This window comes from Protopterus annectens, chromosome 9.part0 (genome assembly GCF_019279795.1).
Source record: "Protopterus annectens isolate FY-2018-M chromosome 9.part0, PAN1.0, whole genome shotgun sequence".
NCBI lineage: Eukaryota > Metazoa > Chordata > Ceratodontiformes > Protopteridae > Protopterus > Protopterus annectens.
In genome coordinates this window covers 99,518,785-99,546,336 of record NC_056743.1, presented here as the reverse complement: position 1 = coordinate 99,546,336, position 27,552 = coordinate 99,518,785, and the positions used below count along the sequence as shown (strand labels likewise).

The 27,552-nt window shown below is 38.8% G+C and overlaps 1 protein-coding gene across 1 annotated transcript in view; it reads left to right on the top strand.

The window, feature by feature from the left end:
- Window positions 1–1,874: 1,874 nt before the first annotated feature.
- LOC122811064 (granzyme H-like) overlaps window positions 1,875–27,552 on the top strand; it is a 98,767-nt gene continuing 73,089 nt past the window's right edge. The window contains exons 1-2 of the mRNA XM_044082618.1: window positions 1,875–1,996; window positions 18,455–18,620. Coding sequence (XP_043938553.1) covers window positions 1,942–1,996; window positions 18,455–18,620 — 221 coding nt within the window. The 5' untranslated portion in view covers window positions 1,875–1,941. The remainder of the gene's footprint in view (window positions 1,997–18,454; window positions 18,621–27,552) is intronic.

The window sequence follows — 27,552 nt, the reverse complement described above, 5'->3', positions numbered from 1 at the left end:
ATACACTAAGTCCAGTCCAAATAGATTTCACCATGACCCTACCTCTGTTTCCTATATCATTCCCTTGACATATTCACAAATGTTTTAAATGTTGAACATATTCAAGTATAGAAGAATATACTATCACCATTTACTTTACTAGTAATCTGTTCCAGTCCTCTTGTCTGCTACCTTTAACCTATATATACTCCATTTTCTATTTAAAATGCATAGCTGATTTTAGTACTTTAACCTTAAATGGCAGCCTGCCTAATCATTTTTGTTTTGTTTCCCACAATGCCTTATAGCTCACATTTTTTGTTTCCTAATAGGTACCTGTGCTATCCTCCACTTCAGTTTTTCTTCCTTCTATTAGTCTTCCTTAATTTCTTCCTCCTGCACTTTGATTTTATGTTTTAATTATTTTATCATTACATTCTCTCCCTCCTGACTTTTAAATGCATGTTCCATAGTAGCGCCATGTGTCTTTTCATATCCTTGGCCTTCTCCCCTTGCAATCTTTTATTCTTTTACCAATTTTTAGACCACTGTGGTTCTTTTTTTTTTTTTTAATCTTACCCTAATAGCCTGTTTCTCCACTTCTGTATTTCTCTACTACATAGCATTTCACCCAGCAACCCAAATCTGCTGTTCTTTCCCCTCTAATGCTCACCTTTTATCCTACCGCACATCTTCCAAGACAAGTACAGCTTCCAGGTAATCTTTTCTTTTCACTCAGGAATTAGTTCTTATTCTTCCCTGTTTCCCATATCTTTAATGCTGACTCACAGTTTCAAGACATATCACTGCACCTTACTTCTCTTCCCCAGCTCCATTGGTTCTTTTCTTTCTCCCCTTCTTTTCATATCCTAATAGAGGTATAGAACCTGTGATATCTAATCACCATCTGCTGATCCCATATGAGTGACAGCCTTGCTATATTATTGCATAACATTGTGATCTGTTGAGACTAGGGACCAGGTTGAGGAGACTCTTCAACAGTTCAGAGTAATGGTGATGTGGGAGAGGTGAAGAAGAAGAGACAAGGGTGGTGGAATGGGGTGAGAAGAGAGTCAGGAGTGATTTGTGACAGGACCACCGGTACCAGTAAGAGGAGAAGGAGAAGAGGAGAGAGGAGACCAGCACTATATGGGTTGGGAGAACAGTGGCATTTGAAGAAGAGGGAGTCAGAGGAGATGGATGACAGAAGATGATGAGATTTTATTTGCACTGACTGTGACTAGGATGGATAGGATTGCATCAGTATATGTTGGGTCATGATCTCCTTTTTCCTCCACCAATGGGATTTTCCAAGATGATGATGATCTCCATCTCCTCCATATCCATCTGCTCTGTAATCTTCCAGTACTTCAATTCCACTAACCTTCCCAGTCCAATCACGGCTCTTGCTTGTTGGAACCTCTCAACTTCCAGCTGCCCCTTTATCCTGTTTTCCCTATTCCTTCACTAATGACAGCTGTAACTATTTCAGCCAACTTCATTCTAAACTCTTCCAACATTTCTAATAAAAAATCTCTTAACGAAGATATGCTAAATAATATTTCATCTTAAATTATACTGTTTGAACCAAACATTCACTTAACAACAGAACAAATCAATATGTATATCAGTTAACAGGTAATGCATTATGTTAGCAAAGAAAAGTACAGCTGAAGGTATTGAATTGCTATAAAACTATTTAAGATTAAAAAATGTTGATGACTAGGGCTAAAGTAAAGCAATGATTTTATAATTTCAGTCACCAACCATCTGGATGTTTGAGCAGTCTAAGCACTCTACAAGTTAGATAAGAGCTGTGATCAAATTACTGCTTCTTCCTTCCGTTTCATTTTTTATAAATCAGGTTACAGTTTCTGTCTTCCTTTTCATTTTTTTTATAAATACGTCTACATAAAACAAGCAGTGAAGCTTTGTAAGTTGCACTTTCACAAAGCAGCAAGAATGAGATGCATCATTTTTACATTTCCAGTTCTCTTTTTGTCATTAGAACAAACTGGTAAGTTTAGTTTTCATTGCTGTTGTTGGCCTTATCATGACCTACTTGATAGTGTTTCTTTGCTGAAGACAGACAGAGCTATTTTGTGCATAGTGTTTAGAAATGTTAACTGCCTGTGCTTTTACTTATCAAATAGCATTCTGCTAGAATATTGGCGCATACTAAGTGCGAGCACCCGAAAATATACTGATCATAACTTAATTGTACACAACACTAAAATGGTATTTTAATAGTGTGTCATGTCAGGTGGTTACTAAACGTCTCAGAACTAAAGTAAAGAGTAAATCATTGCTGCTTTTCCTGTCTACTTAATATTATTAGTGTAAGGTATAAAACAACAGTTAAATGAACTGAAAATGTTTACGTCAACAAAATGAAAAGGTACAGTGATGCCTTACCAGTAAAATCATAAGGCTGAAAACTTGAATGATTGAAAAAGGCTTTAAGTACTGTTACTATATTCAATTTCCTGTTGGTTACTTACAGGTAACCTCTGACTGATCTGTTAGGCAATGTCATACTTGGTTTTTTTGAAAGTGAATACCTGGAATCTATTGTACAGGGGACCTAATACAAGATTATGGATTATAACACTAAAATAAAAGTAGCAACAGGAAAAAATGTGACAAGAGAACATTACACAGCACCTTTACATAACATCTTCCAAGAATATGGAATTAGCTTCCACAAAGAGTGAGAAGATGCCATTCATTAACTTCTTTCAAAGTAATTTTAATATGTGCATGTGTTTGATTAAAGCAATCATGCTTCTTGAAGATTAATAGGGCATAGGCTTGACAATCAAACCAAAGGAACTAAGAAAGATCTTGCCAAAAAGCATTCTCCTAGTTCTCCTAGTTGTATGTACATACCCGTCTCATGCATTTTGTGACCTAGCAGAGCAGTCTGTGAAAGTCAGAGAAGAATTGTAATTGAAGTACTGAATATTGTGAAGGTGATAAAATAACTAGAGTTGGGATTTCTAAAAACGGGAAGGAACAAATTCCAAAGACATAAGTGGAATCTGTGGCAACAATACATGCAGACAATGTTCAGAAAGATGACTGAGATTTAAGGGATGGCAGAATCTGAACATGATTTCCCTGAAGATGAACTGGCACAGTGTGTCCGTGTGTGCATATGTGCTTGTGTGTGTGTGTATGTGTGTGTGTTAAATATTACTAATGTTTTCTGTGAAAACAGACAAGAATGCTGTGCACATACATATTTTTCTGGGTAGCAGTAAAAAATGAAGTTAAAAAGTAATGATCTTTATGAAATAAGGAATAAAGTACATCACAGAGCATTCAGACCCTTACAACTTCTAAAGCACTGACAGCCTTCACACCCCAGACTGCACAAATGAGTTTTGACATGGAATTAGTTGTATCTTCTGCCCTCAACCATGCCCATTGTAAAACCAGCCTTGCTCAGAGTACGTACAGAAGGTTCTTGCAGCTTGTCTGGAGGACTGGGGATGGTGTGGTTATTACTTCTTTAATTTTTCACATAATCAAACTTGAGGTGTGTACAGGAGGCCACTATAGCTTGTTCTGAGGATGGGGACAGTGTAGTTATTGTTTCTTATAATTTTCTCACAGATTTCAGAGGTCAGCAAGAAGTTTATTATAGCATGTGTAAGAGCAGAGTACTATCTGGGAGCAACAAGTCGCACTACATTACTGTGATCTTTATTTTTTCACTTTCCTCACAACTGAGCATCAGACAAGTATACAGGATGCTGCCCTTGGAGGCAGGTGTGAGGAGTGTAGACATAAGCAGTCACTTCAAATACATGACTGTGGCTTTATGAACCTTGGCTTTCATCTCACTTGTAACACCGGGGGGGGGGGGTGCACAGACAGTGGCTACTTTTTGTGGAGGAGTAGGAAGGCAATCAGTATTCCACGACAGTGCATACAGTATGTATGTATCTTCTCAAACATTTGTCTTAGCTTATTGTGAGCTACTATTTTGTAAACTCTGAATATTAAGTCTTGGGCAAAACTTAATGTTTTCCTTGAAAGAAGAAATGGGACTGAAATTATTTTCTTACTTATGCTCTTTGTTCAGGCTACCACGGGATCAAAAGGTTAGGAAAATGCTCTAAAATACACCTCAGAGCCCCCAGACTGCTGGCCTAATTGAAGTATTTCCTACACAGCTATTACTGTGCTGTCTTGACCAGTTAAGGTATGTTGAACGGATGGAAGAAAAAGGAAACTTGAACAGCATCACTGGATTTTTTTTCTTAATCACAATTTTGGTTTAAGCCACCTCTGGCTGAAAAGGTTGTTAAAAAAAAAATAAAATGCACTTAAGGGTACATAGAAAGTCATGGCTACTTGAAAAAAGCTGAAGAATAAAGCAAAATGTGAGAAAAGGAAGTGAATGATGTGGGTATTCCAGAATGGGGAGAAGCAGGGGGAACACAGGAGGATATATGTGGAGGGTAAAACAGTAGACAGTGGGAGTACCATAGAGCCTTTTGCCATGGTCACCATTTCACCTAAGGCCAACCCTGTACATAGGGTTGTTGTAATGCATCATCACTACAACAAAATGCCCATCACTGTCCATATCGCTATGTGAGATCTGATAATGTAGTGTAGTACACAGGCTTGTCAGATTGTAACGGCATTGTAACTGCAATTCATTCTGTGCATACTATTCTTAAAACTGTGCAGCATAAGCTTAAAAGTTATTTAGGATGGGTGGCAGTGACATGGTGATCATTCGACTGAAAGTGTCTGGGTGTCTCCAGCTTGACACTTGCTAAAGGCCCTCAAAATACTAACACTGGATTTAATAAGCGCTGAGCTTTAATGTTAGAAAAATGTATTTTTAAAGGATTCGTTTGGAGAGAGAGAGAGAGAGAAACGTATTTTGTATTGTTCAGATCTTGGAAAACTGACCTAGGAGAATTATTTATTTTTTGCAGCCAGACAGTTTCACAAATGTGTCATAATGTACAAATGTCCAAACAATAAAACTATATTTAGTCAGATAGTCAGTAGGGGCATTTCTTATACAAAAGAATACCAGTGATTATTTATTGGTTTCTGAACAAAATTTTTATTTCAGTTGGCATGGCTATCAATAAAGCAATTTTCAATGATTTGTCTATAAGCCACACTCTCCCAGTTGTATGTCTGCACAGACTCTTCAGACAAGCACCGCTTTCTTTAATGTAGAGCTTGCTCTGTCATGTAGCACCTTTCCTGCAGTAAACAACATTGTTACTGCCAGGGCTATTTGGTGGGCATCTTTATATGTATTCTTTTTGCCTCCTTGCCCACTGACCATCATACCCACTTCTGAAGGGTCATTCATTCTCAAAAGAGAGGAAGGCCTCTTCAGTCTCATCATGGCCGCTGCTGACTGATGGCAGCTGTTTTCTAGAAAGTAATGAAGGTTGTTATTGCCATGCTGAGCCTCACTCCGCAGCCTACAGTGACAGGAAGACTCTCAACCTACTGGCTAGAGGGTCTGAATTCATCCCTTAAAGAACCGGGCCTCCCACATTTTAGATCAGACTCTAATTGCCCACAAGTCAGAGAACTACCTAATGCTATGGGGCCCATAGTCATGTTATACTGTGAGGGGTGTTTAGGGACATTTTTGAATAGCATAACTCCAACCCTGGTAGTTGGCATGTGCACTACGGGAGCTTGTTATTTCTTTCATCTGCACGTGCACAGTGGGGAAATCACTATTTTGGTAAGGTCTTGCACATATCTCTGATGCAGTGCTGCAGAACTGGTGCCTGCATGTGCCACATGTAAGTACTTTGGGAGTCAGACCACCCCCTCCACCCAGGATGCATGAATTAATATTTACCACTGACTCCCACCCTTCCTTGCCTGCATCCTCCATTATCCAATCTGCTGCTCATACCAGTGTCATCTAGATCAGAGTCAGCATTTTATCTGTTCACACCACAAAGGTGACAACACTTAACAGATTATTAACACAATGTGTCACATCCTTAACACTGTGTGGGCTACAGATGAGACTGACAAGTGCTTAGTACCACACATGATATACACTAGTCCTGGGGTATCGATTGTTTTAAGTCAGCTCACTTCATTCCCAATGAAAACCACATTCTTCCTTGCCATGTTAAAATCTTCTGTGGACTTAGAAGATATCTTTTTCACAAGTTACATTCTAAGGGTTGCATTAAAAATTAACCAGCCTTAGTAAATCATGGATAACCTTCTGAGTCCTGTTTGCCATCTACTGTGTCTTAGGGCCCCCCCCCCCCCATCTTCCATACCCAACAGCCCTGACACTTGAGCAGCCTGCTTTCCAAGAATTTATCTTTATCTATATCTGTATCTCTGTCTATATCTTTATTTATATCAATGTCTATGTATGTGTGTGTGTATATATATATATATATATATATATATATATATATATATGGGTCCCTAATAACCGAAACCGCGACACTTTTAAAAAAAGAAAACAGAGCACCCCACCGACAACGACGTTGACCGCACACAACCCCACAATCCCCGAGAAAGACAGCCAGAAGAGGTATTGTAGGTGTGTGTGTAACCTGGTAGAGGACGAGGAGAGTAGGGAGGGGAGAGTAGGAGCGTAAGGGTAAGGAAAGTAGTGGGGGGTAGGGGTTAGGGTGTGTGATAGTTGTAGTGGCAGGAGGGTAGTTAGGTAGGGGTTAGGGAGAGTAAGGTGGAGTGCAGGTTTGTGTGGGTTAGGGTGCAGAGTAGTGTAGTGTCAGGGGGTTAGGGTGTGTAGGGGTGGGGGTAGGTGTAGGAGGGAGTGAGGTGCAGGTAGGGGGGGTGTGGGGAGGGGTGGGGAGCTTGGGGTTAGGGGAATTGGGTAAGGTGAGGTGTGCATAGTGTGCCGTTAGGTTTACGGTGTGGGTCGTGTGCGACCTTAGGGTTATGTAGTTTCGTGTTGCTTTTTGTGGCCCGTTGTGTGTGTAATGGTGTTCGGGTGCTTCCATATATATATATATATATATGGGTCTACTTCTAAGTTTCGAAGTTTAAAAACTTCAAATTTCTTATGGTAGTGAAATAGCAAATGACAGTGTTGCAAAAGTTTCTCTTCACAGAGTTTAACTTATTACCATAAAACGTTAACAGCTTGCCTTATTTTCTCACTGCTGAAAGCTCATTTTGTATTCAGATGTAAGCAGGCATGAAATTCATGGCCCCATTCTATAAGTCTCCTTTGTCTAAATTGGCATGACCTTAGTGACCGTATCTACAGACATTAGGGATGTGGGGGCAGTGTTATCCATGCCAGAGATTGCAAGGGGCTTGCCCACTACAATCATTCTGGTTTGTTGCATTGTCTGTTTTTTTTTTTTTACTGCACTTTGGTAAGCAGATAACAGATTACAAACATATGAGACATGAAGAGAATATTCAGCTTCATCTAGCACCTCAGGTTTCACTCAAGGTGTTTATCCAAACCAATGTTTTTATTGTAAACCAACTGCAGCAACTTATATGTTATGTCTGTGGAGACTGAAGCTACTTTGGCAGTAATACAGGCTAACAGTTGGAGAAGAACTTGAAAATGAAAAACGTCATGCAGGTGAACAGCACAGGATATGCAAATAATGACACCCAAAATGGTGAGCCACTTCAGAAATATAGAAAATAGGTACATTGCATGCATATAACTATTTTTACACTGAATTTATTGATTTGAGGGGAATAATATGTTAAAATTAACAGCAGCATTAGATAAGCAGAGTGTGTTATCAGCCTCCATTGTCTACAGGGTTGCATGTTGCAGACGTTTGTACCAATGGGTGTTGTGCAGATGGTACATGATATACCGGGTCTATATTATAACGTCGAAGTCTTACAACTTCAAATGTTATAATATCAAATGCAGCAGAGTGAAACACCAGAAAACTGAACAGTCAGAATAGCAATTTTTTTCCCAGGGAAAAAATTTGCTGTTCCAACAAACATATACACAACACAAGCACACCAAAATAAATAATCCACACACACCCACTTCACAAAACCCTACACTAAACCATACATACACCACTAGCTGTCCACTTACCTTAACCCAACCCTAACCCTAAGGTCCATCACTATCGCACACTCACTTTACCCTCTCCCTAACCCTAACTCACCTACCTCACCCTAACCCTCACGTCCTCACAATCGCACACTTACCTGACCCGTGCCGTAACCCTAACTCACCTAACCCAAACCCAATTGCACACTCGCCTTCTTTTGCACACTTACCTTAACCCGGTCCGTAACCTTCGCTCCACAGTCAAGGAAATAGCGAAACTGCAGAAACGGCCCACCGAATACTTTCTCTAGGAAAGTATTCAGTGTTCTGCAGCTTTGCTATTTCTAGCGTTCACTCTACTGGGTTCGATATTATAACATTCAAAGTTGTAAGACTTCGATGTTATAATATAGACCCGATATATACCACCAGCTCTCTGACCAGAAGACTGTGTGCCATGCCCATGTGGACGGGAGAATGTACTGCACTATCCAAACATACTGGCATTAGCCGGGCACCTCACAGTAACCACGAAGCATATGACCAGTGTGCTTATGCATATAGCAAGTTTTCACACATAACACTACTGTGCAGTATTTTATATATACATAGAAACAGTGTAAAGCACTAAGGATATACAGTAGCTCTACAGTGCAGCGCCATCTTACATGACATACGATGGGCAAATGTTTCTCTGTGCACATGGAGATGTCATTTTGCTTCTCAGGTGGACATGAATGTCTGGTGATGGCTACTTCAGGCACTATGGAATGCAGGGTACCAGCATCATGTGCTAGAGAGAGCAAGATTCCCATGTTCTTCTTGCATAGGATCTCTACAGACCATCTGCTGTGCAAGTATGTTGACTAACTGAAGAAGGTGGGTATCTAGCATCAGCTTGCCATGTCTGTGAGTGATGCCATCAGCTATTCTGGTAAGAATGCCAGCACTGGTACAGGATCTGTGATGCCACGCTGACCTGCTTCATTGGTGAGAGTCAGAGGCGGAGGTTAAGGACAAGGTGCCTGAAATGTGCTGTGCACATTTATTTCCTGTACTGTTGCCTTTTGCGTTTTTAACTGTTGTACATGAATACACAGGAGTGGAGAAGTGACACCTGAACATGGCTGGATGTCACATAAGGTGTGTGTCCCAGCAGTAGGGTATATATGCTGTCTGTGTCAGTGTACTGTACAACCAAGATCATGTTTGTGGCAGATGTGTGCAATAATTTCTCTCATTGTGTTGTTCTTCTGGTCTTCTAGTTGTGGAAGAAAAGAGGTGAGGCCTTAGACAGCTTGGGTTATACCAGTTGATCACTCTAGTTCTGGGTCACTAGTGGCTGCCAGATCTGTCTCTCAGTAGAGAGATGATGTTTTCTTTCCTGGAGATGACCAGGAATTTCATCCAGCAGCCATATGTCTTGTTCTTATATGACACAACTGCCATATAGTATTCCGGCTGTGGTCTGACAGAAGAATTACCTGTCTCTAGATACTGTGACCACTGAAGATACACCAAATCATTCTGTGGGCTACTGCAACTGACCTCTCAGTCTTTTCCTGATTACACAGTCTGACTTTGATCAAAATCTCCAGATCCTTTTCCAGCGCTTTTGCCATTAATTCTGGCCTCTGAGCTGCCTGTACCAGTGGCACAGATGGATAGATCCCTGAGAATGGCCCAGGCAACCTAAATTTAACTAGTAGCTTAAGCAACTGACACATGCAAGGAATGAATAATGGCATGTCCATCCTGGGTGGAGCAGATGTTTTTGCCTGACTTACTGCATAGCACTACCGATAGGGCCCTGCAAGAAAGCAGAAGCATGTCAGGCACGGGGGGACAGACTGGGAAGAAGTGGTCATGTTTTTCCAACTGGTGTTGGAAGCCATTATCAGTGCAAGTTGGGGACTGAGGGTATGGAGGCATTCCTTGTGATGATGTGAGTTCTCACATCACCAGAAGGGGCAGGGTTTAAATTTATAAATGAAAAATCATATCATTGCCGGGATGCCAGCAAATGAACAAAGAACACTAATGGCTGTCTGCATGACAGTGCCTTAGAGGCTTGATGGTCGGCAGGCATGGAGGTAAAAGCAATATAAAAAAAAATCTCTACTGCCTGAACTGATAATTCACACCAGGGTTGTTGTTGCCCAAGTGCAGTATTTTGCATTTGTTCCAGGGAACCTAAACTGTTACCTTACTACCCATTTTGTCTAAGGAAGGATTTGGAAAATCTAACACTTCCCCTATAATCCAGTGCTGCTCATATCCCTAGTATTACCAGAGAAAAGAGTGATTATGTTCATATTTTCCTCACATGCATGTGAAACAAGTATATTGAGGAGGACTGTACCCCTACATAACCCAATCAGTCACTTGTATAACTCCTGATATTATCCCTCCATACATTAAGGAAGACTGTACCCCTACATAACCCAATCAGTCACTTTCATAACTCCTGATATTATCCCCTCTGTACATTGAGGAGGACTGTACCCTTACATAACCCAATCAGTCACTTTCATAACTCCTAATATTATCCCCCTCATCACAAACGCTTAATGTTCTGCTACTCATTAATGCAGATATCTAGTCCCACAGCTTTTGGCTTTGCTAAAATCCAAGTAATCATGTTTGGGACTCTTCTTCTGTCAGAAGTATCTGTCACCTAGTCAGAAAACTGAATTAAGTTTGACAGGCAGATGCTTCTGAGTGTGAATCTATATTGGTTGTTGTCCTGTAGATTGCTGTCCCCCAGAAAAGCAAACAGGCATTCCCTGAGGATTTTCTGCATGACTTTGTCAACTACTGCTGTTAATCTAATAGTCCTATAGTTTTCTGGACTTTTCTAGTTCCTTACATCATGTTCCAGGGTAGCAAACTTGCAGTCTTCCATTCCACAATGAATTCTGTACTAGCCAATGATCCACTGATGATCACCATTAGGGAGTATTTTAACAGACTGGCCAGATAGCTGGAAACTCCAGGAGGCACCTCATCTTATCCGTGTCCTTTATCCTCCCGAATGATGAAACATTTCTTTTCTACCTGTTCCTTCATCAGCTTGGTGTCTATTCACTGCTCATTACACTCTGTCATATCACCTTCCCAGCATGGCACTGTCTTCTTGCTTTTTTCTTTATGAAGTGAAGTTTTCATTCAGGATCTCTGTTTTTCCTCAGCCTTCCATAGTGTCCCTCACCTATTTGGTTAGGTCAGTGTATTCTTTTCTTCTTTATGCTATTTACCAAAAGTCCTTCCTTACCCATTCTAATGACTCCCCTTCAACTTGCACCTCTGCTGCCCGCACCGACATTACTGCCCTTCTGATAGCTTCCTTGTACTGTGTCTCTGCCATCAAACAATGCTTTTCTTACCACCTGTTCTCTTCTTCACCTTTTGTACTAATTCTAGTCTCACATTCCCACGCAGACATATTGGTCTACTTTTTAGTCTTTTTCACAAATACTTCCTAGTAGACCTGAATGCTCCATCCCTAACCCTTTGCCTTAGGTTGCTTACTCTCTCAGTTTGCAGCTAGTCTTCTAACTCTTCTTTAAAAGTGTCCTGTAGGTCAATAAAAAATAAGGACATAAAATCCTTTGCCATCCAATGTTTTCTTTGTATTTTTACCCATCACCCCTTTCTAAATGATATAATAAAACTAGTGGCTAACAGCACCATTGCCTAGACATCCATGGTCCATGACCTTCTATGCTTGAGTTAGGATCATATCCAGGATCTCCAGGATTCTATTTTCTATACCAAACCCCTCAAAGTCCAAGACTTCACTCAACTACCAGTTCTGTTCTATGCTGGAGCCTGGATTCTCCCAGTCTGTCTCTGCAAATTTAGGTTCCCCATTGAGTATTACCCTCTTCCAACTACCTGGCCATTGTATTCTAGCCTTCATTCTATCAGCCTTCTCCCTTGTTAGGCTGGATGGATGTTGCACTCTGTCATTCAACCAGCACTCCATTCACTCTTTCTCTACATTAGTGCCACATCATTCAGTTTAGGTTCTAACCTAGACAAAGGTGGTGTTTTTCCTCCTCTCCAAACTCACACTGTATGCTGTACTTATGTAGATCCTTTATTTCCTCCATATCTCTCTTGTCTACCGCTGCTGTACAGCTTATACCCGGATAGCATATTCTTCCTCCACCTTTCACCACTGGCTTACATTTCTGAAGTAACAGAAAAGTCCAGCTTCCCCTGCTGTATCACTTCTTGCAGCTGCTCACCTTTTTCCCATACACCATACATGCAGTACTATCCAGACACCCTGCTTACTCTCCTGCCATGTTCTGCATTTATTTTTCCTTCTGTCCATTACTGCTGAACACAGACCTCCTTTCTATTTTATTTCAAAGGTATAATCACTGATATGCACTTTTCAGCTCTGTAGTATCCCTTCTGGGTAATATAGATCTTGTCATGTTTCCCCCATCTTATTCTAGTTCCAAGCTCTCGTCCCCTGTTATCTGCTGTGGGTAGTCATTATGCTCCCTAACCCAAAGAAAATTGCACTTGATCAACAAAGATTACTTGTAAAACAAACAATAAACCTTGGAAGGTGTACAATAAAGCTCACAGACAGTCGGATTCTCTTCCTTTAATGTCACAACCAAAGCACAAAAACAAAGCTCTACATTAACGTCCTGAATTACGTTTTCATTTGTAAAACTTCATCAGATGTGGGCTTCCTGCATGCTTAGACAAATGGCACATTTAGGGTTAGGAAAAAAAAAACTTGGTCTTGCTCTCATATTTCTCATTTTAAAGGAAGAGAATCCGACTGTCTGTGAGCTTTATTGTACACCTTCCAAGGTCTATTGTTTGTTTTACATGCTCCATAACCCCCTATTTCCCCTTGTAACTACTTGGACAGGTAAAATATTTGAGAGCTGCCTTCCTCTCTTCGTGGGTTTATACTGGTTAGCTAGTTATTCTTTTTTCTACCTCTGCTTCTGTGTTCTTTGATGTGCCATTGGTTTCCACATGCACCACAACATGACAACATGTATCCATATCTCTTGTTTGTCTCCTATCATATCTTAAGTCCCAATACACATTTTACTATAATCTGGTCTCTCCTTTATCCCCTGCCACGATACATAGCCTCTTTTGTGACAGATCCTTTACTACCAAAACTCTTATTTGTCCATTCGCCATACTAGCTCTTATCTCCTTCACTGCCCAACTCAACTACACCATGTGCCTTCAGCTTCTCTTTCTACTTCCATCACCTCTCCCCTGTCAATCTCTCTGCTGGCTGCCACCCTCCATACATAGCATCCAGTCATTTCTTATCCATCCCGTATTCTTCCTACAAGGCCTTTCTTCTGTTCTAGAACTTATATATTCTTCTCTTGGTCATCTGTTTCAGTGTTCCTGTCTATCTGCTTCCCTTCTGCCCTCCTTGTGCCATTGACACATACATGGTCACCTCTGTCTCTATCTCTGCTCCATCACTCGTTACTGATGTTTGCACCAGCCCATCCACCTTGGTTTCTTTCTGGTTGTGCACCACTTTGTGGCTGCATCTTCCACTTTCTCATGTCACCTAATTGTGGGTCACTTTGTTATCTTTGTACTTTGGCACCCTGCCCATGCCCTGTTGTCTTCTGCCTTCCTCCACTTATCTAATACCACCTCTTCTCTCTGCTAGCTTCATGTTGCCTCCTCCTCTGCTATCCTACTCTGTACTTTCATCCTTGAATTCCTGTTTCACTAACATGTATAGCTCTCATAGTTTGCCCCGATCCTCCTGCATTCTCCTTCACATACCACATCCTCTACTTCCTCATTGATACTTGAACGAAGAACTGTTCATCACTCTATGACCCTCACAAATACCTTTTTTCTATGCTGTCCAGCCTGTATCTCTCATGTTGTGTAATTCTTGGAGCGTTCTTTCCCAATATTCCTTTTTTCTCTTTCATGCATACAAATATGAGTGCACACACACCCACACACATGCCTTAGATAGCTAGGCTTTAACTTTTTCTTTTGCCCATGACTGGTGTTTCTAAAGCATTTAGGTTTTCCATGCACTCTGCTGTGTAGCAATACAGTTAAAAAGTGACAGTGGCTGTATGACTATGTAGATCGAATCTTAACTAGTTGTTGGACAAGTAATACATTTTGTGCTTAACAATAGATGGTTAGCCTATCCTCAGCACAACTACAGCTAAAACTGACACTAAGTTTAGTATTTACTGTAAAAAAAACAAAAGAATAATAACTTCTGGACCACTTAACTTGTTTCTTAGATAACACAAAGCAACACATGACTGGCTGTCACAGTCACTTTCCTATTTTGTATAATGAGCAGTTGTAAAGAGTCAATGACGTACTTCTCAACTGTCCAGTTTTTGCAGAATTTCCAGAGTTTTACCTCATTGTTTTGGTCTCTTCATAAAATCTGTGGCTTTCTGGTAAATTACTGAGGACTAAAGTTGCTAAATAAAAGACATACATTTGAGTTTCAGACTTTATTTCCTTTAGAAAATGCATGCTAACAAAACTCTTGTTATTCTAGCAACTTTCTAAAGTTTATTAAGATCAATATTTAAAATATGTCCCTACGTCTGTGCCTTTGCCCCCATCCCACCCCACCCGACAAACACATTATTTTAGGCTTTGTCCAGATTTCTTCTGTTAAGAGGTTGAGGACTATGGTCAATGGCATGTAAAATAATAACTGGAGTATTAAAAGACATCCCCTCATTGACTTGCCTCAAAATCCTTTTTTCATATTTACTTTAAAAGCTGTACATTTCTGTACACTGCCCCTATAGTACTTCATTTCGGTCTCTCTCCTCCATTCTCCCAGTCCTCCCCCTCCCTTTTAAAGCTTCCATTTCCTTCTTTTTTCTTTTCCTTTCAGCTTCTACTCTTTCTCCATAAACGTTCACTTCTTTCTTATATTCCTTCATCTTCATTTCCACTAACCCTGCCCTGACATCTCTATAACCTTATAGGTTTACTCATGCATAAAACTGCTTTTCAGTAATTATTGCATTTTTTGTTTGTAATTTGCTTTTCTTTTAGTATGATATTATCCGTCTTACCTTTTAACCTCTGTTATGCCTTATACTCATATGTTTGTAAAATATTTTGAAGTTTTTCTCAAGGGACTTCCTGTGAAAACGGGCTTTGGCCCAGAAGAATAGTTCTGGTTGCCAAATGTGAATAAATAAGTAACATTTCTTGAGGTGTCCAGTTACTTGAAAAGAAATGTTGTTTGAAAATTATGTGAATAAATATTAAGTGGTTGAAAAGTTATGCCTATTTCACTGAATCAGAAACAAACATTCAGTTCCTGCGCGGCCTGTTAAAAATGAGAAGTAAAGATATTTAGAAATGAGGCAATGCCATGGGTAACAGTTTTTGGCCATCCTTCTCAAGCAAAGGAAAGGAACAGAATCTTATTTGTGACTTATGGATATGGAACCGTTATATGTTTTACTGAAATCTTTTAATATACTATACTTTTTTCATCTTACCATGCTCCCAGTTATTAGTTTAAACCAGGTCACTTGACTTCAGGTGAAAAGCTACTAAATACACATGCTTTAAGATAGTCACAAGAAGTTCCCAGATGATTATTTATGACTGCCAGCATGTAATGCTCTATGGTCTGCATTCTGAGATTAATTCAGTCTCACTTTCATTTGAAATCACAGCTAAAATGTTTATTTCTTTACCTTTCTACCACTATGCTTGATGTCTTCATAGAGCTTTATGTTGGCAGTGGTATACACCTGTACACATGTGTTCGTACTGATATGTTAGCCGTGATACACACCTGTTCATATATATGCCTTCGTACTGATATGTTGGCAGTGGTACACACCTGTACGTATGCCTTCCTACTGATATGTTGCCAGTGGTATACACATGTACATATGCATTCGTACTGATATGTTAGCAGTGGTACACACCTGTACATATATATGCCTTCGTACTGATATGTTGGCAGTGGTACACACCTGTGCATATGCCTTCGTACTGATATGCCGGCAGTGGTAGTGGTACACACCTGTACATATGCCTTTGTACTGATATCTTACCTGTGGTACACACCTGTACATATGTCTTCATAATGATATGTTGGCAGTGGTACACACCTGTACATATGCCTTCGTACTGATAAGTTGGTAGTGGTACACACCTGTACATATGCCTTTGTCCTGATGTGTTGCCAGTGGTATACACCTGTACGTATGCCTTTGTACTGATATGTTGCCAGCGGCACACAGCTGTACATACGTCTTTGTACTATCTCACCAGTGGTACACACCTGTACATATGCCTTCATAGTGATATGTTGGCAGTGGTATACACCTGTGCATATTGTATGCCTTCGTACTGATATGTTGCCAGTGGTACACACCTTTACATCTATCGTACTGATATGTTGGCAGTGGTAAACACCTGTACATATGCCTTTGTATTGATATGTTGGCAGTGGTACACACCTGTACATATGCTTTTGTACTGATATGTTGGCAGTGGTACACACCTGTACATATGCCTTTGTACTGATATGTTGGCAGTGGTACACACCTCTACATACATCTTTGTACTGATATTTTGGCAGTGGTATACACTTGTATATATGCCTTCATACTGATATGTTGGCAGTGGTATACACCTGTATATATGTCTTCGTACTGATATGTTGCCAGTGGTACACACCTTTACATCTTTCTTACTGATATTTTGCCAGTGGTACACACATGTACATTGCTCTCATGCTGATATGTTGCCAGTGGTACACAACCATGCATATGCCTTCGTACTGATATGTTGGCAGTGGTACACACCTGTATGTATGGCTTCCTACTGATATGTTGCCAGTGGTACACACCTGTATGTATGCCTTTATACTGATATGTTGGCAGTGGTACACACCTGTACATATGCCTTTGTACTGATATGTTGCCAGTGGTTCACACCTTTTACATATGCTTTCATACTGATATGTTGCCAGTGGTGCTCAACTGCACATATGCCTTTGTACTGCTAAGTTGTCAGTGGTACACAGCTGTACATATGTCTCCATACTGATATGTTGCCAATGGTGCACACCTCTACTTATGCCTTCATACTGATATGCTGGCAGTGGTACACACATGTGCATATGCCTTCATACTAATATGTTGGAAGTGGAACACACCTGTACATATGCCTTCGTACTAATACATTAACAGTGGTACACACCTGTGCATATGCCTTCATACTGGTATGTTGGCAGTAGTGCGCATCTGTACATATGCCGTTGTACTGATATGTTGGTAGTGGTGTACACCTGTATATATAACTTCATATTAAGCCTTACTCCTTTTTGCGATAATGAGATTTTCACAAAGATGCATGTGCTGTAATGGAAGAGAAATTAACATCAGAATAATGCAAACACCTCAGAATATTGTGGGACACAGCCTTACCTGGTGACTATTCCTGTTTTTATAACATATTGAAGATTGCCATGTTAATTTCCTCACAGTGATAAAAGTGGCACACACTCGTCCATTTTTTTGCAAGACAGTATTCAATTACAACATTATACTATTCTGTTTTCCGGCTTTGGGATTCTGCACCAAGACATTATTGCACAATGAATATACCATAACATAGCATGGAATTAACAGTTCTTATTTTATTATTGTCTCATTATGCCCTGTGCAACACCTGTTTATTTCTGACCCTGTTATCTTTATTTTGGCTTCCTCTTTTTTAATTTCTTTGGCCAGATCCCTTTGCATTCTGACCATGACAGTTCTTGTATCCTTTTAACCTACATTTTCATTACCCCAGTTCTGCATCCTTCCTTATGGAATATCTGAATATACTTCCCATTGCTTTAAATGGTTCCCTTACGCATAAGCCTCCCTAATTTGCCTCTTCATTTGGAGTCTATTTTTCCACAAATTCCATTTTCCATTCTCTTCCAGATGTACCATAATCTGCCATCTAATCCGTGATAGCGATCTTTGCTCTCTCCCCAGTTGTACTATAATTCACATGCTTGAAATTATATAAAAGTCTGTTAGTCTCACAACTCATTTTCTTTGTCTTTGTCCTGAATTATGTTGCAGTAGTCGGTGTCCACCACTGGTGTCCTTACCTCGGGCTTCTCAATCCCCTCTATTATGTACAGCAAACTGTCCAGTTTCTTATTGCTTTAAAAATCCTTCCTGTTTAAAAGTTGTAGTTAATTTATTTTATTTCCTTTACTTCAGAAGTGGTATACATTTTACTAGTTTAACAACTGTCTGCACTTCATGAAAACTGATAGGGTATGTTTTCATATCATGATAAATAAGAAAATGGTGAAAAGTGGTGAAGATGCAAATTAATGCTAATATGAATTATGCAAATTTTGTCAAACCCTATATAATTTTAAATTATTTTGTATTTTAGGTAGTGTCTATGATGGAATTATTGGAGGTCATGAAGCCAGGCCTCACTCCAAACCATATATGGCTTTCATTACTTTTTCTCCGACTGCTGACAGTGAAATAAAAATGCAATGTGGTGGAAGTCTGATACACCCAGAGTTTGTCCTGACTGCAGCACACTGTAAGGGGTGAGAGATTTTCGCGTATGTTTTTAATGCACCTTGACACTTTGATGAAAAAGAATAGCAGATGCTGTCTGTGCATACTTTTTTCCCTGGAAATGTTTTAATCGATAAAATATCCATTAAGAGAAAGGCAATATAAATGGGTATCAGCTACCGATCATTGGACTCACAGTAGCATAAAAAAGGCAATAGGTATCGCTGCTGGATTGCACACTTTGTAAAATAATGAAGTTCACTGAATTATTAAAGTATGCATATGGAGTCATATCCTTCAACTGGTCTGAGTAGGTTTATATATATATATATATATATATATATATATATATATATATATATATATATACACACACACACACACACACACACACACACACACACACACACATATATATATATATATATATATATATAGTTCCCCTTCAAAACATCTAAAACTCATAACATCTAAAATCATAACATCTGAAATCTATAACATCGAATTTCATAACATCTAAAATGTATAATATGCAATAATGCTTCATCAAACATGAAAATGTTACAGATTAATCTGTTAATCTTGTGGTATCACTATGAGATGTAATTTTCATTCTGTAGTTTTTATTTATATAGTGTAGGAATTAATACTCTTTATATAGTGTTTATTTTGCCATTCTGTATGTGATTTTTAGGCCATACAGGTAAGTGATAAAGACATTATGTGCACATTTTTTATGGTGCTCATAATACACTGGGGTTAGGAAATTAGTTTTTCCCACTGTAGTGTGATCTTGGAGTTGGTATATTTAATTTACAAATGGTGTGGGGGGCAGAGCTCCCTATATATGGGGGGGGGGGGTTGCAGAAACAGGAAAAAGTGTTTTTGTTAGTTTGGTGTCATTATATGTGGAGGGGATGTTATTTTCATGTGATTTGAAGTGTTCGATGTTGTGCTGCACATTTTAGATGCTATGAAATTTGATGTTATGGGTTTTAGATGTTTTGGGTTTTAAATGTTACTTTTTTGATGTTATGATTTTAGATATTATGGGTTTTAGATGTTTTGAAGGGGAGCCATATATATAAATATATATCATGAAACAGCATGGCTACAAACTATAGGTAATTTGTACATCATCAGTCTGTATATTTCGGTTCGTTTCTTTAGTACTTTGACTTTCTCAGTATTCAGATGATGAGTATAAGGTAAGCAAATGACTCACAGTGACCATCTTTGAATGACTGACTGACTAGTGTTTGGCAGATTGGATTAAACACTCATGTTACAACCTTTGTGTCCTGAAATGCCTTTAAGAAAACATTTTTATTAATACTTACAAAAAGAAATAATAATATATATTCTTGAAATAAATATGTAACTAATTAAACAAGTGTTATAATTCATGCAATTGTCTAAAATAAACTAGCAGATAAATAGCAATCAATTGGATGCTCAGGTTTTATGTACCTACTCACATATGAAGGAATACAAGTTGAGGAAGAGTTCAGTAAGTAACAATATACAGTATCATTTGGACCATGATCTCGCTGACATATTCATTTTCACTTCAGTAGAGTATATACCTCCATAAGGTAGTGTCTGTAAAGGTAAATACTCCATCAGTTTATTATCAGCTGCTAAACCTGGATGTAGATAGCTATGATAAACAAACACACATTTGTGATAAAGGAATTGCACAAGGAAGTAAGCATCCATAAATTCTGATAAAAGTAGGTAACATTATACTGAGGTGCCATAATAGGTCACTTGAATCCATCCATCCATCCATCCATCCATCCACAACCCCTTTTTCCCACTTTTGCACATTGGGTTGGAGTGTCAGTTCAATGCTGGCAATAATCTTGAACCAGTTTTCACACTTCTTGGTACCTAGTCCTACTATGGCTGTTGTTCTGTACCTCACATAAACACTCACTCTTACACCAACAGCCAATTTAGGGTGTCTAATCCACCTATTACATGTCTTTAGAGTGAGGGAAGACACCTGCTCACCTGGAGAACATCCACACGAGCACAGGGAGGCCATGGAGACTCTACACAAAAGACTTCCCAGCCAAGAATCAAACTAGTGAACCTCTTGCCGTGAGGTGAAAACTCTACTCACTGCACCACTGTACCACCCTTCTCTTGAATCTCATGTGAAAATTAATTCATGTTCAGTGTAATGCTTTCTTCTCAGCTTCACAACAACTGTCATACTCTTCATCTCCTCGTCTTCTTCTCCAACTAATTAATTAATTAAGATTCAGAAACTACCAAACAGTACCTCATCTCCATTGGTATATCAAAATGTCTGTGTATTATAATTCTAGTACCACACTGTGTGTATTACAACAAAATTATTAATAACTATGTAGGTAAAAACATCCTATCCTGAGCACGTGTATAAAAACTGTATTACTGATTTGAGTCATTAGCACTGTACATCTCATTCAATCTCTGTAACTCTGTAAGGCAATGCTTTTGATATCTAGTTCTTTCTACCATGTACAACATTTATTACCATGAGATGTAAACTAACTCTCTCACAATAATTCCAGAAGTATCTGTTTACTAGTTTATGAGCTGTAAACTAACTCTTCTACAATCATTTCAAGATTATCTATGTAATTAGTCATTTAATTATCTCTGCAACAAAATGTGCAAATGCACCTGGATCTAGGCAGAAAAGAGTCCATGGACTGGCTTACTTACCTTGTCAGCAAAAGAAAATACAAAATCACAGTCAGAAACAATGTTCAGGGCTACAACATGTTCTTGTTGTTTGTCTTTCGGCTTTTCCTGGTTAGGGGTCGCCACAGCGGAACTCCGGTCTGCTGATGATTGGCAGTAGATTTTCATGAACGCCGAGATGCCAGCTCGACGTCCAACCTTCAACGAAGGCACGCCCATTTACGCACATCTTTCGAATGTCCACCCAACCACGGGGAGGACATGCAGACTCCACACTGAAGGCACTCCCCACACTCCAGCCGAGAATCGAACGGGAGAACCTCTTGCTGTGAGGCAACAGCACTACCGCTGCACCACCACAGCAGTCCTCAAGGCTACAACATATTAAACACAAATAGAAACCACACAAAATATGTTGAAACAATATTCAAAGAAAAAACTGAAAATTTAAGGTTAATCACTTTCTTCTTATATCTGATGGACTCATACCTCTCAAATGTACCTCATTATGAGGAACATACCTCATTTGGGGTCTTAAAAAGTTCATGTTCCTCGAAGTTCCCCAAAGTTCCACATTGAAAGAGTATATCACACATTCAGTGTTAGGAATTTTTTTTAAGTGAAATCCATGGTAAATAGAAATTAATCATATTAATTCATTAAAGGATCTTGTTTATAAGTAAAACCAGCATATTTAACCATCCTATGACCTTCCTAGTTGAAGTTGTTAGTAAGTCATTAGTATGTGTTCCACATTTTGCCCATTTGTTCCACATTATAAAGGCGAATGTTCCTCATTTTGGAGATGGAAGGTTGAGAGCTATGGATAGACTTCATTAAAACCTAATAGAGAATTGAAAGCATCCCATTTTAAAACGTTGGCTAAAGTCATGGCAGAAAAATTATGTGTTAATAAATCAAAGTAACAATAACCGCCAGCACAACATCATCATCATCACACATAATAATAAATTAAAAACAATACATCATAATAAATTCATAATTTTGCAGCTCGTAACTTTAAAGTTCTGTTAATACTGACCTAGCCATTAAAAGCAGATTTCATGCGACCATCCAGATTTAGTTGCAATTTACACTTCCGATTTTCAATTTAGTTGTGCCAGTTGCCTCCCCTCAAATTATCGTCCAGATTCCCCAATGTTAAAAAATCTAGAATCAATACTTTCCTGAGTATGTTTACTTAATACACTTGACAAATCTTTTTTGATTGTTTATGAAAGAAGAAAAATAAAAGACCCCAAAACATGCCTACATATATTCATGAAATTGATTCAAATGCCTTTCCAAATTGACAAAAACAGTGATCATGGGAATGCCGTACATATTTTGAAAAGTTAATCTGGAATGTGAAGTGGTCTTTACTAAAGCAATCCTGACAGAATCTGTTTGGTGTGAGCCTATCATTTTAGGTAGTAATTTCTGAAGTCTCCTAGCACAGATTTTCCAGGATTCAGCATTTACGAAAGAAACAGAATGATAACTGGCACCTAAATGAAGACTCATGCTTGGTTTAAATAAGGCTGTAACAGCAGCTAACGCGGTGAAATTGTACAGTGAACACTGAGCGACAGCACAGTAAAGCACCTTATTAAGACAGCAGTTTATAGAGGCAACATTGATGCTTAAACCTCTATTGTTATGTAATCGAACCCAAGTATATTGCAATATACATTGAACAGATTGACACATTGACATTTTGTTGAGGGATCAGTGTTTGTAACTTGACCTACTTAAAAAAATCTGAGATTTCTTTCTCGGATGGACTAAAGGGGCAAACATTACACAGTATTTGAGAAAAAAGTGTATAAAAGTCTTATTAATCTCCATGGGAAAAAATTCTACTCTTTTGAGCTGTATGTAGTTGCTTAAAAGCTTGTCCCACTTCACAGCCCTTTGCTTAATAAGCCATAAATCTGCATAGTTTTTTTTCTACCTTTGGTTGTTGTGTGTCATTTTCAATGGTCATTTTTTCTATGGTCTTCTTCCTAACAGATAGCACAGCTTTGACTAGTTACTCTCATTCCCCATTTCTTTTTTGTGTATAAACCTGGAAATTTCCAGTTTCGTTATTGTTTGATCTCGCTTCTTGTAAATCAGAGGAAGACCGCAGTGCCAGTTTAAAAGATCGCTAAGTCACAGTCAGTGTCACATTCATAAAATCAATGTCATCAAAATAGGATTGCACAGTCAGACAAAAATGTTTATATTCAGAGTTGATAAAAATCAAAGGCTTAACCTGCCAAACTTTTTCATACGCCTCTCCTTTTATTTGATGACAGCTGCTTTGTGATCAAGAAAAATAGTACAGTGAGTTACAAAAATGTCAACAATGACTGAAAGCAAGATGTAAGATGTGAGAAAATAATCCATCCTGCTTTTTCCTTTCTTGTTAGAAAAGAAATAAGTATAACTGGCTTTTTGCTCTTCAGGCTTTAACCCCGCCCCAAATATTTAGGAAGCTTTTACAGTGCAATTTAATTTGTGGCTACAGGACCTTACTATCTTACCTGTAGTCTACAGATACATAAATCTAGGGTCAAATACCATATTATCTGCCTAATAATCAATCAGGAACTTTAAATATTTTAAAATTAGCTTGTGCCAGTGATGTACAGGGATAAAGCCCTGATTATGGCTCAGTCAGGACATGCAAATATACTGTTGATTTGCCTGATGGAGAGCAGTGAAATAGCAAGTGTGTGCATGCCTGATGGTGGTTTAGGCAGTCCTGCTAGCGGCAAGTCCCTTGCAGAAATGAGAAGTGGAGATTGTTTGTCACCCATTGCACATCTCATCCATAGGACACTGCTGTGTGTGTGTGTGGGGGGGGGGGGTATAGAAGAAAAAGCATTCCTTGACAATAGTAAGGCACTGGTCTAGGTATCTTGGACTCGTCATTGGCCCCAAATATGGGCCAGAATTAGCCCAGGTGAAGGTAAGTTGGTTTTGGAAGACCAAATGCATGACTAGATGTCCTAGGAGCAGATGATGGTCAGCTCTGGTATGCCAAAAAAATAAAAATAAATTTTGTAAATTTGCTCCTAGTTGTGATTCGATTACAAAGCCTTTTGGCACAGCAAAAAAGTCTCATTCTTAAACATTAATGACATTTATCTGTTTCTGCCATCATGTTTTTGTTCTTAATATTTTTGTTATGTCATATGGGATAGTTTAGAATGTTAAGCCCCAGGATATTCACTAATATTTAATTTCTGCAGCATTAATAAACCAGCCCCATATTACCTCTAAACAGCCTGTATCCAATAGTGAACAGTTTTAATCCTTCCAGTGTTTCTTGATAGCTTTTTCTTGAGAAATGGACTATCTTCTTAGTGAAGTCAAGTTATAGAGACAGGACAATGACCCATGCTTAATGTATATAAAGTTATGATCACATCATGCATGAACATAATTATGTCTTTACCTCATGATGGAATTGTATGAAAAATGCTATGCATTAGCAGTTAGTATTTCCTAGTTATTGCATTCACATTTGGCATAAATCCCAAGGAGTTGTGTGCTAATACCTCAATAACGTTTACAATAATAGATGCATGGAAAATTGTTAATTGAATATCGTCAGTACATATTCAACTGGTCTTAGTGTGAAAATACACTTTTTTTCAAATTGAAAGCAATACTGTACATTGAAACAAATTATTTGACTAACACTACAAATGCTTCATCTTCCAGGCTTGGTAATAGTAATCCCACTTTTGTATCATCAGCAGAATTTGCTGGTTCATATATAGACAAGGGAAAGGTTGACATAAATACATTAAACAAAGATTCAGGTTAGAGCCCCGAGGACCTCCACCCATGTTGTACAACTCTGCTAGTGGATAAGTTAGTCAGTATTCTAACCCTACTAACCTACAGTCAACATTCTGAAGTAGCAAAAAACATCAAAAAGATGTGTCATTTAGAACTTTGCTGGACCCACAATTCTGTATTCTTTCCTTCTTCTTGCAAAACTTTTCTGTCTCTTGGAAATGTCCACTTCAAATGAGGAAAAGTATTTGGGCATAGTTGGAGCCATTCATGGTCTGCAGCTTTCCCACCTGAGGACCCACAACCCCTGTCTCATCCATACTCCCAAAAGATCTTACTGGTGACGTTGCATAAGTCCTGGCATCATGGCTCATGACACTGATAAGGAGCACACAAAGCAAGACACCGATGAGGCATAAATCTGCCCTGTTGCAGACCTGAAACATTGTCAAGCATTTGTTTGGATTATTGAAGGAACATCTCCCTTGCCTAAACTCCTCAGGTGGCATGCTGCAATATTATCTAGGGATCTGCAGCAAGACATTTGCTATCTGTGCAGTGTTGAACAGTATGTTGTCACACAGATTAATAGAAAAGGGAAGGGACAGAAAGATCAAAGCCCTTAGTGGAGAAGATACCAGATGACGACTTGTCCGAAGAAGCAGCTTTAGGTGAGCATTATGTGAATTTGAGGCAGGTGCAATATACATTGGCAGTGACAAAGAGGTGACAATGGGTCCATAACTATAGGCCAGACTAAAGACAACAAATGAAGCTGGTCTGTCATATGGGTTTATGATGTCTCCGTCCCCACTTTTGTGCAAGGGAATGTTTTTTGCTGTCCACCATTCATCTAGAACAAAGCCTGTTTTGAGGCTGATGTTGAATAGCCTCTGTAGTAGGTCTGACAAGTCACGTTTCAGGCTGACAATTAGGCAACTTGGTATGTTGTCTGGCTCCATAGATTTAGTGTTCATTGCCTTAGATATCACCTTTATTATTCACAGTTTTGAGGGAGGTATAGATGCAGATATATGATCTTAGAATATTGGGGGGAGTAAACTCTGGGCTAATTTTGTCTGCTAGTAGATTGACCGTGTCCTCAGCATCCAAGTTTGTGATATCATTTGCTATTAGCTCTGCCCAGTGCTGGTCCTTGTTTCTGAGGTTTCTGGCATAGTTAAAGAAAGCTTTTTGGTTATCTTTCACCTGGATGGCAATTTGTATCTCATATCTGGCTTTGCTTGATTTGCTCAGGGTGCAGAGATCCTTGTTTAGTTTAAGAAAAGTGTTTTGGCAATGATACCTTGAGAGTTAAATTTATGTTTTTGTGCCGTGATTTTCTTTCTGTTATTACAGAACCTGCTTATATTAGGGTACCACAATAGAGGTTTGTGTTTGAATTTGAGGATGCATTTATTTCTGAAGGTTACAGATGCATCTTTGCAGCTGTTTGTATGTGTATGGAATTTGGCATTAAAGGATTCTGCATAAACAGTGGGGTCTTCTAGATGGAAGGGAGTTTTGAATTTAGTCAGGTTATTCAGTTTTAGTAGATTAGTCTTAGCATAATCTCTGAATATCAAGGTATTGGAAGATACTTCAACCTTCCGTCTTAAGGTAAACGTGACTGATATGTGGACTGACTTGACAAGGGGGGAAGTTACTATTGGTGGGTGCAAAGCTGTACCATATTGGTAGGTACCAAATCCAGGATTTTATCACACTTGGTTGGAGTGCAGACTAACTGGTCCAGACAAGTTTGCATTGAAATTTCTGGACATACATGTTTCAGGATGTATAAATCTTCCAGTTTATGGTGGAGGAATTTGAAGTCTCCTAAGAGAATGGTGTTTGTCTTAATACATAGGGAACGCATAATCTCTAAGTGCTGAGGTACTGATATGTGGTTTGACTTCACCAGAGAAGTTATTAACCTGCTTGCTATTTGTCGCGGCTTCATGTGATAGATTTGCCTCCAGTAACATTGTAACATTGTATAACTGCATCTCTCACACACTCATTCCATCGTTTTAAGTAATAGTTATATGTTAAGTGACGTAGGCTTCTAGAGATCATTTTTATTAACGTTTTCTTACAATAATACCAGCAATAGAAATGAAGAAAAAAAAAGCTAAGTAACTAAATAATTAAATAAATCAAAAGCAAGAGTCTGCATTAGAAACATTACAAATTTCCTCCGTTGATCCATTTTTCCTTTTCTTTTTCTGTTTGACAAGACATTGTATTAAGTATGAATAAAATGAAACGTTTTATATAAAATTGTAAAAATAAATAAATAATGGATTAAAAGATTCTGGTGTCCCACCATCCTAGAAGTAAGTGGTCACAATGTTTTCTTGAAAAGGGAATAGTCACAACAAAATATTTATCTTTTCAGTTCATTTTCTGGCTTAATGTAAACTATAAGATAAGTTTGGGCATAATGAAATGTCTGATTTATCTCTTAAT